The sequence below is a fragment of the Canis lupus genome, chromosome 9 (assembly GCF_048164855.1).
Source record: "Canis lupus baileyi chromosome 9, mCanLup2.hap1, whole genome shotgun sequence".
Classification (NCBI taxonomy): domain Eukaryota; kingdom Metazoa; phylum Chordata; class Mammalia; order Carnivora; family Canidae; genus Canis; species Canis lupus.
The window spans coordinates 2,641,495-2,655,070 of NC_132846.1; the positions used below are offsets into that span (position 1 = coordinate 2,641,495).

The following is a 13,576-nucleotide window of genomic DNA, read 5'->3' on the forward strand; positions in this document are numbered from 1 at the left end:
CACTGGACTGTATATCTGAAACTAATGATGCAGTATATGTTGGCTAATTAAAATTTTAAAAAAGAATGTTTGTAAGCATCCTTATCCATCATGGCCAAAAATGGAAAAACTCTCAACGTCTATCACTAGTGAAATGAACTGTAATCTATACGTACTAATAAAAATAAATGTGTGCTATACAGAAACATGACTGCATACCATGCCACTTAGAATAAATAAAAATAAATATATTTTCTGTACAGATGTTAAAACTAATGGAAGCTACTGAAAATGTGAATGAATCTCACAAAGATTATGTTGAATGAAAGAACCCATACTGTGGAAGGAGCCTCGGTGTCCATTGCAAGATGAATGGATAAAGAAGATGTGGTTTATGTATACAATGGAATATTACTCAGCTATTAGAAATGACAAATACCCACCATTTGCTTCCACATGGATGGAACTAGAGGGTATTATGCTGAGTGAAATAAGTCAATCAGAGAAGGACAAACATTATATGGTCTCATGCATTTGGGGAATATAAATAATAGTGAAAGGGAATAGAGGGGAAGGGAGAAGAAATGTTTGGGAAATATCAGAAAGGGAGACAGAACATGGAAGACTCCTAACTCTGGGAAACGAACTAGGGTGGTGGAAGGGAAGGAGGGTGGGGGGTGGGGGTGACTGGGTGGCGGGCACTGAGGGGGGGGCACTTGACGGGATGAGCACTGGGTGTTGTTCTGTATGTTGGAAAATTGAACACCAATAAAAAATAAACTTATTATTTAAAAAAAAGACTTTCAAAAAGCTAAAAAAAGAAAGAAAGAAAGAAAGAAAGAAAGAAAGAAAGAAAGAAAGAAAGAAAGAAAGAAAGGAAGGAAGGAAGGAAGAACCCATAAACAAAAAGACTATGCTGAATATGTCATTTCATTTACATAAAGGTCAGAAAACAGAAAAAACTAAACCACAACATTTAGGGATATGTGCTTAGCTGGTAGAAAGTAAGAGTAGCAAGAAAGCAATAATCATCACAGTTGGGACGCTGATTACTCTGGACTGATGATGGAAACGAGGGAAGATGAAGGCTTTTACACATTGCTGGTGGTATTTGTTTACTTGAGTGGTGACCATACATGTGTCTTGCTTTGTAATAAATCACAGAGCTACATAGTTGCTTTTCTCCTTTTTCTATATGTGTGTATTTTGCAATTTGAAACAGGTAAAACCATTTATCAAATTCCTTTCAAAGTTAAGAATCACATTGGAAAAAATATAGAGACATGCTATAAAGTTTTTAAGTGCTTAAATGATTACCATCTTTTTCTTCTTTTTTGTCCTATTTAAAATAGAACTCATAGTAAAACCAATACTTTCTGAATTAAGTTAAACAATAAAACAGGTGGCTTCACACTGAGTTCAGAAAAGAAAAAGAAAATATGGGGTTATGAGGGGAAATCTTATCCTCACCCTAGGTCAAATAACTGTGTGTGTATAATCCAAGCACAATTCACAGGCAGAGGGGTGTCAAGATGGAGTTATGAAGCCAGAGAGCTTTGTAAGGAACCAGTCCACCTTGGACACTAACCCCTCTCATTCAGCACACAAGCACTGCCACAAGTCTGTTTAGACACAATACCCTGTCTGGAGTAGTAGCATCAAAGATGATGTACTACATTTATAGGCTATATCTAAGAAAGAATATTCAGATCTTATTTTACCTTTACAGAATCCCAACCTTCCCTTCAAACAGTATACAGTGATACCATTATTAAAGTTCAAGAGGAAGTTCTCTCAACTTACAGAACCACAGTGCCATATAAAACCAAACCAGACATTTACTTTATATCTCTCAAAAGCTCTACTTAAAATTTCAGTGTTTATTCAAAATACATTCTCTTCATGGATAGATAGGTAGATGTGTGACAAAGCAAGCACAGAAAGATGTTAATGATAGAATCTTACAAAGTAGTAAGTGATGGTTATAATCAGACCCCTCACTAAGCAAGCAATAAAACAAAACAATTTCAGATACTTGACACATAATTTCAGCCATCACTGACAGTTGCCTGCCCTATCTCCCTCTCAAAATGTCCTTGTCAGCCCATCACTCACAGGCATATACACATACAGCATGCACATGTCTGACTTCTAGAATTAGATGCCCAGAACACTTTCTTGAGTCTAATAAAGTAATTTTTCTCTCCCATAGGATCAAAATCAGATGGCTTTGCCACATCTTCCCTGAGCCTATAATTTAACCAATTTCCTCATTCATTGCAAATCATTCAAATCAAAAAGCAATCTGTTGGGGATCCCTGGGTGGCTCAGCGGTTTAGCACTTGCCTTTGGCCCAGGGCATAATCCTGGAGTCCTGGGATAAAGTCCCTCACTGGGTTCCCTGCATGAAGCCTGCTTCTCCCTCTGCCTCTCTCTCTCTCTATGTCTCTCATGAATAAATAAATAAAATCTTTAAAAAAAAAAAAAAGCAATCTGTTTTCTAGTGATTTAATGAAAATGAAAAGACAAAAGAAGTCCTATCCTATATTGCCAGGTATTTCTTATTTTCTGATTATGAAAATAATATATTAGATACTCAGTGTTTAAGAATACAGAATTCATTAAAAAAAATTATGGTACATCTATTGATTTAATACTATGGGGCCATTAAAAAGCAATGAATATGAAAACGTGTTCACAATGTGTGATATGAATAAAACAGATTACAAAACTGTTTATGTGGTTTAATCCCAATGCTGTCACAAGTACAAGAGAAAGACCAGGCTATCCTGTGGCCAAGAGCCTTTAAACACTATTTTTGAGAGACACTGCTGACATATGCAAGACAAAGTGGTGGGCCAAGCACAGGGTTCCTCTTTCCTTGAAGAAAGAGGAAGGAAGGAAGGAAGGAAGGAAGGAAGGAAGGAAGGAAGGAAGGAAGGAAGGAAGGAAGGGAGGGAGGGAGGGAGGGAGGGAGGGAGGGAGGGAGGGAGGGAGGGAGGGAGGAAAGATAGATTAATTGATCATCCCACTAAAGTCAAGTCTCCTATAGATAACAAAAGTACACTGTAGACCAAAAACAAAATGAACAAAACCCTGAAGGTACCAGAGAGTTATCAAAAGTGGTACATATCCAGGACAGCATTGACCCTTGGAAGAAAGGGAATGGACACCCGTTTTTAATGTCTATTAGCCTGAACAAAAGCCACAGTTGATGCAGCATGGGATGGATAAAGCGCCAATAGAAAACCCACACTCTTTCTGGCCTAAAGAACCAGAGTTCCAAGCACCAAATTCTGTGAGTAAAGTCTGCTCAAATATCTGTTCTGATCCCGGAGCCACACACATGCAGGACAGACTCCAACTAAGGATAAAAAAAAACAAGCTGAGATAAGAGCTGTCACCAAGGACACAGAATTTACAGCATAGCCCAACCAAGTTCATTGCCTTGATAAAAGAAAGGAAAAAGAAAAACAAATAAACAAAAACCCTTCTCTTCTCAAAGCAATGTAACAGATTTTAAAGTGTCCACAACACAACATCCAACACTGTGAAACATGAAAAGTGACCTATCCTCCAAAAAAAAAAGACAATCACAGAATCCAAACCTAAGTGACTCAGATGTTAGAATTAGCAGATAAAGATGCTAATGCCCAAAGATATAAAAGCAAAAAGGCTCACAATAATGAAAAGAAGAAAATGAAATCACAGCAAAGAACAAGAACCTACAAAAAAGAACCAAATGTAAATTCAACAACTGAAAAATACAAGGTCTAAAATAAAAATTCACTGGATGGGCTTAACAGCTGCAAGGAGATGACAAAAGGAAGAGACGGTGAACTTGAAAATCAATAATATCCAATCTTTAGAAAAGAGAAGGAAGAAAACATTGAACAACAACAGAAAAGAAGTCTGAGAGGCATGTAAAACAATATAAAATGGTCCAACATATGTCTAATTGGAATCCTAGAATGAGAAGGGAGAAAGGTAGGGTAGATAAAAATACTTGGAAAAATATTCTAGATTTTGATAGGAGTTTGAATTACACTGTACATGCATTTATCCAAACTCAACAAATACAAGCTTAAAACTGAGGCAGTTTGTTGCATATAAGGCTTATGTCAAAAGAATAAAAATATAAGCAGATACTAAACTCTGGTAAATGACACAGATGCTTAAGTATTTAGAAGGAAGTGTATTAATGCCTGCAATTTACCATGAAATGTGTTTCACCTGACTCAAAAAGGGTTAATAACAGAGGAATAGAGAGCTAGATATGTGATTAAGCACAGTAAAACATTAATGATAGATTCCATGTGGTGGATATACAGATATTCACCATCATATTCTTTTTTCCCTCTTTTTAAAAATTTGAATTCAATTAGCCTACATATAATACATCATTAATTTCAGATGTAGTGTTGAATAATTCATCAGTTGTGTATAACACCCAGTGCTCATCACATCATGTGCCCTCCTTAATGCCCGTCACCCAGTTACTCCACCCTTCCACCCCCTCCCCTCCAGCAACCCTCAGTGTGTTTCCTAGAACTTAGAGTCTCTCATGGTTTATCTCCCTCCCTGATGACTCCCCTTCACCTTTCCCTCCCTTCCCCTATGATCCTCTGCACTGTTTCTTATATTCCATATATGAGGGAAACCATGTAATAATTGATCGACTTACTTCACTCAGCATAGTACCCTCCAATTCCAACCATGTCAATGTAAATAGTAAATATTCTTTCTGATGGCTGAAGTGCTATCGCACCGTGTATATAGACCGCATCTTCTCTATCCATCATCTGTTGATGGACATTGTGGCTCCTCCCACAGTTTGGCTATTGTGGACGTTGCTGCTATGACACTGGGGTGCGGGGGTCCCTTCATATCATTGCATTTGTATCTTCAGGGTAGATACCTCATAGTGCAATTGCTGAGGCATAGGGGAGCTGTATTTTTAACTTCCTGAGGAACCTTCACCGTTACATTCTTTCAACTTCCCTGTGCCTTTGAAATTTTTCACAAGAAAAATTTTTTTGGGGGGGAACCTTGTAACAGTGTTTCTTTCTTTTTTTTTAAGATTTATTTATTTATTCATTCAGAGAGAGCGAGAGAGAGGCAGAGACACAGGCAGAGGGAGAAGCAGGCTCCATGCAGGAAGCCGGACAGGGAACTCAATCCTGGGTCTCCAGGACCACACCCCAGACTGCAGGTGGCACTAAACCGCTGCGCCACAGGGGCTGCCCTGTAACAGAGTTTCAATGGACGAAAGCAAATTGTTTTTAAAATACAAGAATTACATGCTGTTTCTTCTTATCATCATTACTCCATTGACCTCTAACGACATCAGCCAAAATTTACCCAATGAAATCTATCCCATTCAAGTGGCTATTTAGACTAGGAAGTTATATATACAATGAAATATTATTCAGCCATCAAAAAAAAATAAATCTTACCATTTGCAACAATGTTGATGAAACTAGAGAGTATTATGCTAGGTGAAATAAGTCAGTCAGAGAAAGACAAATACCACAGATTTCACTCATATGTGGGATTTAAGAAACAAAACAGAGGATCAGAGGGGAATGAAGGGAAAAATAAGATGAAATCAGAGAGGGAGACAAACCATAGGAGACTCAACTCTAAGAAACACACTGAGGGTTGTTGGAAGGGAGGTGGATGGGGGAGGTAAGTGGATGAAGGAGGGCACATAATGGGATGAGCACTGGGTGTTGTGTACAACTGATGAATCACTAAACTCTACCTTTAAAACTAATAAAACACTGTTAACTGATTTTAAATATTTTTTAAAAAGGCCACATCTAAACACAAATTTGTTGACTGATCAGATTTCATAATGAGGCCTTTCAAAAATATTATACATTAAGTTCCTCTACAGAAAGAGCAAAACATATAAAATGTAAAATCCATACATAAAAGACTTTTGTATCTTTCAAGGTATAAAAGAGCAAAATCATGGAAACAATAGCATTCAAATGCTACGTGTGTTGATTTTTAAATCCTGTGTCACTGTTTACCTTCTAGCTCTTCCAGATGTGAAGGAGTTCCTTGCGCCCTGGGCTGAACATAGGAGAGCTTAAACCTCGGTACCACAAACGGTACTTCTCTGCCATCAGATGGTAATTTGGAAAGTAAGTAATCCTCAGTACAGCCAACCTGGGGCTTGACGGAGATGGAAGTCAACGGAGGTACACGGACCGTGGTATCTTGACCCGCTGAGACTGCTGCTTTAAAGTCTCTTTCCATGAAAACTGTGTGTAAAAGAAGTAGGAAAAAAAAAAAGAAAAATCACAAATATGAATGTAGACTTATATTTAATAATCTAAAGTTAGCATGCTCTGGTATGTTACTTAATTGTTTTAGAACAAACTGCTGGTGCAGAAACTACTACTTGCAGGTCCTATCAAGCACTTGATAGGAATCTGCATTAATTCTGTCCCAGCAATAACAAGTTTATTCTGTAATTAATTCTACAATGCTTTCTTTCAAGAAATCTTTCAAGAAAAGGCCAGTCACTTAAAAATATTGTCAACGAATCAATTCTTGTTGTCAGTACTGGTGGTAAACATCAGTCTCAAATATATAAAAGAATTCTAAAAAGAAGCTAAAGGCCTCCAAATCTACAAAAACCTTCACCCAATCACAAGATAAAATGTCTTTCTACCCTAATATAATAGCTGGTCTCCCTGTGCTAGCTTCTGGGACCTCTTCTGTCCCTGTCTCAAATGCTATGTGATTCCTAAGCTGGTGATTTAGGACAGGGATGCAAGGGACACCCAGAGCTCATCTTTATGTACAATTATCAAAGTACAAATACTGCTGCATAGGAATTTACCAAACGTTTTAATGCAAACAGAAGCCCTTGTACTCAGACATACGAGGGAGCTATACTCTAGATGGAGGTATACAAGGAAAAGCCAGAGAAAAGTAAAGTTCCGGTCATAACTCTGATGAGGTGAGGAGACCCTATGATTGAAAGGGAACTCCCCAGGAGGCTTTCAGAAACATGGATTCTTGAGGAGATGAAACGTCACTCACCTGTGAAAGGCATGTCTTAGTGCACTGTTCATAAACTAGGAATTGTCTTTGTTCAAATGGAAACATTTGCCAGCGTGTATTGCCCCCAACCACATGCAGCACCTCCCTCCCTGCCTCTACTTCATCCACCTAAATCCTCAGGTCTAGTGCTCACTTCTCTTACTTCCTTCTTCCCACCCCGCTGCTGACATCCTCTGCAGATTCCCATACCAAGCACCATCCTCTTGTCAGTCGGTGGTGATGTCCCGGGTGTCTGCCTGGTTGAACCTTGAATTTCTCACTCTCTACCTCTGCCTTGCCCCAGGGTACTTTAATACTTACCTAGTGTGCCTCATATTTGTTTCTGTCTCCCCCGTGAAGTTATGGACTATGTCTGACTCATCTTTATATTATGAAATGCCACAGACAAAAAATACATTAAATAAGTGTTTGTTGAAGCCAAAAGAAGCCAAACTCACAATTGTGCTTTTCTGTTTCTCCATAGAAACATCCTCTACAGCAACTCTTTATAAATTCTGCTGCCATCACATCCAATTTCCAATACTCAGCAATTGATACAAACTTCCAATTTTAATATTAATCTGTTGGTAGAATAGAAAAGTTAACATGATCATGTTTAATAGCATTAGGTATCACTAAATTAATTCCATTATCTTTCTAAGATGTAATGAGGAAAACAAAGCAAAAAAGGTTTAGAAGATGATGGTTTTTCATCTTACATGTAATTTTATATGACCTAATTAAGCGCCTTACAAGTCATTAAAACATGTTCAAAAATCACTAAATGAACAATCCCAACATTAAATTTGAAAAAAAAACTCCACCCTGAGTTTTCTTTTTTGCCAGGTATACCCAAATCAATGCCCAAGCAAACTTTGCAAGAAAATATGGCACTCCTAGGACATGTGAGAACAACTTCACTTCCTCCAAGTCAATTCTTTTGGTTATCCAAAAGATGATGGGGGATTATATGGGGCCAATAAACAACTGCATACTTTATAAGTTGGTTTAAAGTTTAGAATTGCGCTAATAGAAAAATATATCTTAAACACTGTATTACCCCCCCAACACACACACCCACAGACACCAGCTAACTAAACCACTTATAATATAAACTAGAAATAAAGGGAGTTGGGTTTTTTAAAAAAATTATTTTTAAGTAATATCTGCCCCCACCATGGGGCTTGAATTTACAACCCCAAGATCGAGAATCACATGTTACACCAACTGAGCCAGTCAAGCGCCCTGAGAGTCTGCTGTAAATTTATCAGGCACATAAAATTGTGTAAGGACTTCATGTCCAGTTGCTCGCCTTGGCCTCAGTGACACAATTCCAAATGGACTCTCTTCACTTGTGCATTCTTAAACTCTACATTTTTCACAGGAAATTTCAAATGTATACAAAAGATAAAACGGGTATAAGAATATCCCTATCACCCAGACTAAACCGTTATCAATTCACAGCAAATCTTAATCCATCTCTGCCTCCCCACTTCTGTGGCTGAGATCTCTAAGTAAAAAATCTTCTGACTTTACTTCCTTTGTGTGGGTGCACCGAAACGGCACCTTCAAGCAAATCAACCAGGGTGAGGTGGTGGCGGGCGCCTGTGTGGCTCAGCTGGTTAAACATCTGCCTTCGGCTCAGGTCACGATCCAGGGTCCTGGGGTTAACCCCCACGTACATTTTTCTCCCTCTTCTCCCTGTCAGTGCTCTCTCTCACTGCTATCTCTGTCGCTGTGTCTGTCTCTCTCAAATAAATAAATCAAATCTTTAAAAAAAAATTTTGAAAAGAAGGCCCCGTAAGTTTTTACTTCCCCAAAGTGGGAGCTCAGATGGTGAGGGAGCTACCTGCTAACCCCTATAGGTGGCTTGTTCCTCCCCATTCTGCAGGTCACAATCTGCATATTCTCAATGTAATACAGTAGCTTCAGCTTCCAAACACAGCCACCAAGAAGGTATTCGTCAAAATGCTTTCCCATCTGATGGGAAAGAAATGGTATCTTGTGTTGTTGTAATGTGCATCTCTTTTACTATGGTGTGGGCACCTTTTCATATAAGGTTAATCTGTATTTGGCTCTATGAACTCGCTGTTCATTATCTCTTGCCCATCTCTCTGTAAAGCTATTCATCTTTTTCTGCCTCAGTTTTAGAGGACTTTTATATATTGGAGAGATTAACACATTGTCAGTGATATAAGTGGCAAACATTCTTCCAGTTTGTCATTGTCTTTTTTTTTTTTTAAAGATTTTATTATTTATGAGAGACAGAGACAGAGAGAGAGAAGGAGAGACATGGGCAGAGGGAGAAGCAGGCTCTGTGCAGGGAGCCCGATGCGGGATGCGATCCCAGGACCCCGGGGTCACGCCCTGAGCCAAAGGCAGACGCTCAACAGCTGAGCCACCCAGGCGTTCCTTGTCATTGCCTTTTTATGGTATTTTCTACTGAGACAGAATGTGTGGGAATATACAAACGTACATATACATATATATGGAAACAGATGAGTCTGGGGATGCCACAGTAAATAAAAGAGTAAATAAAATCTTAAAAAAAAGAAAGAAAGCAACAGATGAGTGTGTGGATACATACAGATATAGTTATACTTAATCTATGTTTTCCCTTTTTGCTTCTGGATTTGGAGTCATCAGAACGTTTTTCCCAAATGTAGGTCATAAAAGACTTTACCCACAGTTTCTTCTAATACTTAGTCGTAACAGAGTTACCACCTTCTATACTAACAGCCTGGTGCACAGTATGAGAAGGAGATCCAATCCTACCTTCCCCAATTAGCTATTCTGGTATCACATACACCATTTATTTAAAATCCCATTATTTTCTCCTACGATTTTAGAATGTTGTCTTTATTACAGACTAAACTTCTACATACAATTGGGCTTATTTCTATATTTTCTATTTTCTTCAACTGGTCTGTTTATTCCTGTACCACATTTTTTTTAAAAGATTTTATTCATTTATTCATGAGAGACACACAGAGAGAGGCAGAGACACAGGCAGAGGGAGAAGCAGGCTCCATGCAGGGAGCCCAATGCAGGATTTGATCCCAAGACCCTCTAGCCCTCCCCCTGCTCATGCTCTCTCAAATAAATAAATAAAATCTTTTAAAAATTTATACATTTTCAAAATCCCTTTTTGGCCCTAGTTTAAAGGACGTATTCCTTGACTACTCAGACCATACTAATTTCTCTCATTTGTAAACATCTAATAAACTTTAAAAAAAAAAAAGAATTTTATATTTTTCTTGACATGTGTGACACTTGTTCTCTCTCCCCCTCTAGGATATAAACTTTTTAGAAAAAATATTATACTCACTTTCTACTTCACACTCAGCACCCTATATGATGCTGGGAATATAGCAGGAACTTAGCAAATATGTAGTTGACAGATAAGGGAACAAAGCAGAACAATGAGCTCATATAAAAACTCTTAAACTCATCAAACCACATTTCTGACCCCAGTCAGCCTGCAAATACTTTACATTCATCATGAAAGTACTGTGGGAGGACTGATTAAAAATGATTTCTACTGGGCAGCCCGGTGGCTCAGTGGTTTGGCGTTGCCTTCGGCCCAGGGCGTAGTCCTGGAGACCCAGGATCGGGTCCCACGTCGGGCTCCCTGCAAGAGCCTGCTTCTCCCTCTGCCTGTGTCTCTGCCTCTCTCTCTCTCTCCTCTCTGTGTATTCTCATGAATAAATAAATAAAATCTTTTAAAAAAATGATTTCTACTTCTGGAGACAAGATCCTTAAACTTGACGGCCTTGAGTCATCCAAAATGAACTGAAGACTATGAGGGAGGAACGCAGCAAAAGGAACATGCTGGTGTGAATAAGAATAAAGCAAATACAGTTTGCATGGTCGCCTAATAGAGGGCGGAGAGGTGCACACAGAGAGAGCCACAGCCATCAGCAGAGGGTCCCACTCCAGTATTCAGCAGAATACGGGTCAGAACATGCATGCAAGCAAATTGCATAAGTCTGGGCAAAGACGGCCAGAAAAGATTATGAAAGCCATACCAGTACTCCCCAAGGTTGGTAATAATGCCTGTCCCTACCAACCAAACTGGGGAAACCATACAGTTCACAGGATATTGGATAGGATTCTCAGGAGAGCGTTGCATTCTTGGTGAGGAAAAAATAACTGTAAACTAAATGCTAGCCGCTTCTACCTAACAATTCAAAAAGCAAGACTCAAAAGGATCAAACTATTTCCAAAAAGACTATGTCCCAAAGCAAAACATTTTTAGAAAAATCTAAATGATATCCAGCACACAAAATAAAATTCACAATATTTGGCATCCAATAAAAAATTACCAAATTTGCAAAAAAAAAAAATAATGAGAAAAATCAATCAGTTCTAGGTCCCACTCAGAAATGACACAGACAGTTAAGGATATTAAAACAGTTTTTTTTTTTCATGAAATGAAAATTTAAGGAAACTACTGTAGGATTTAAAAGCCCCATACATCAGAAATAATTAAAACAGTTCTGACTGAATCTATATGTTCAAAAAGTTAAAAACTGACATGAAAGATACAAAAAAGTACCCAACTTCTAAAGACAAAAATTACAATATCTGAGATGGAAAATACACTGGATGGGATTAAAAGCAGACTATATATTGGAACAGAAAAGATTAATATACTTGAAGGTATAGCTAAAGAAATTATTCAAAATGAAACAAAGAGGGATCCCCGGGTGGCGCAGCGGTTTAGCGCCTGCCTTTGGCCCAGGGCGCGATCCTGGAGACTCGGGATCGAATCCCATGTCAGGCTCCCGGTGCATGGAGCCTGCTTCTCCCTCTGCCTGTGTCTCTGCCTTTCTCTCTCTCTCTGTGTGTGACTATCATAAATAAACAAAAATTAAAAAAAAAATGAAACAAAGAGCAAAAAAAGAATAAAGACAAAATAAAAAGAGCATCTGTAAAAAAAAAAAAAAAAACAAACAAAAAAAACAAAAAAAACAAAAAAAAGAGCATCTGTGACCCATAGGACAATTGTAAGCAGCCTAACTGAAGTCCATGAAAGACTGGGGAAGGCAGAAAAAATATTTGAAAAAATAAAATTCGACCTCTCAACACACACTAAACATAGGAAGTATGATGAAAACTATGCCAAGACACATCATAATAACATGGTTCAAAGCCAGTGATAAAGAGGAAACCTCAAAAGCAGCTGAAAAAAAAACCAACTTGTCTTTTATTTTCTTAAATATAACCCATCATAGTTATTTTTAATTTATTTATTTGAGGGGGAGTGGCAGGGGGATAGGGAGAGAAAACCCCAAGCAGACTCCCTGTTGAGGGTGGAGGGATCTCCCGACCCTGAGATCATGACCTGAGGCAAAATCAACAGTCAAAGGCTCAACTAACTGAGCCACTCAGGTGCCTCCATCATAGTTATTTTAATAATCTATAACTGGTAATTCCAATATGTAAGCTTTTGTAAGTTTACTTCTATATTTTGTTTCTGCTGATTCTTGCTCGGGTTGTCTTATGTCCTGTGCACTTAGTTTATCTTTGACAAATTATTCAGCGACCTTGAAACTTTATTTGTAGAACTTCTTTAACCCAAAGATGAAAATATACTTTCAGTTAATATTTGCATTTGTTTACCATATCATTTTGTTTATTTATTTTTTTATAGTAGTCTCCATGCCCAGCATGGAGCCCAATGTGAGACTTGAACTCACAGCCCTGAGATCAAGACCTGAGCCAAAATCAAGTCAGATGCTTAACTGACTGAGCCACCCAGAAGCCCATTTTAAACTCGTACCTGGGATCCCTGGGTGGCGCAGCGGTTTGGCGCCTGCCTTTGGCCCAGGGCGCGATCCTGGAGACCCCGGGATCGAATCCCACGTCGGGCTCCCGGTGCATGGAGCCTGCTTCTCCTTCTGCCTGTGTCTCTGCCTCTCTCTCTCTCTCTCTCTCTCTTTCTGTGACTATCATAAATAAATTTTAAAAAATAAATAAATAAATAAACTCGTACCTTGACAGAGAACCTGATTTAAAAATGGGCAAAGGATGTGAATAGATATTTCTCCAAAGATAGATCAATGGCCGATAAACACATGAAAAGGTGCTTAACACCATCAGTTATTAGGGAAATGAAAATCAAAACCACAATGAGCTACTAATCCATGTACACTTAGGATGGCTATAATCAAAACAATAGACAAAAACAAGTGTTGACAAAGATGTAAAGGACCTGGAACTCCCACAGACTGTTGGTGAGAATAAAAAATGGGGCTGCTGCTCTAGAAAATAGTTCAGCAGTTCCTCAAACACTTAACTACAGAATTGCCATATGACCCAAGAATCCAGTCCCTAGATCTCTTATACCTACAAGAATGAAAAACATATATCCACATAAAAACTTGTACACAAATGTTCATGACAGCATGATTCATAATAGCCAAAAAGAGGATACAACCCAAATGTCTATCAACTAACAAATGGAAAAACAAAAGCAAAATATGGCATATCCACACCATGGAATTTTATTCAGCCATTAAAAGAAATCAAGTAC

At 38.4% G+C, this 13,576-nt stretch overlaps 1 protein-coding gene across 4 annotated transcripts in view; it reads right to left on the bottom strand.

Moving 5' to 3' along the window:
* TC2N (tandem C2 domains, nuclear) overlaps positions 1-13,576 on the bottom strand; it is a 71,930-nt gene that overhangs the window by 24,874 nt on the left and 33,480 nt on the right. For 3 of the 4 annotated variants that reach the window (XM_072837806.1, XM_072837807.1, XM_072837804.1), the window contains exons 2-3: positions 7,497-7,619; positions 6,018-6,251 (exon numbers count right to left, since the gene is read on the bottom strand). In XM_072837806.1, coding sequence (XP_072693907.1) covers positions 6,018-6,251; positions 7,497-7,563 — 301 coding nt within the window. In that variant the 5' untranslated portion in view covers positions 7,564-7,619. Of the gene's footprint in view, positions 1-6,017; positions 6,252-7,496; positions 7,620-12,823; positions 12,990-13,576 lie in introns of all 4 variants that reach the window. The other variant, XM_072837805.1, reaches the window with a different exon arrangement.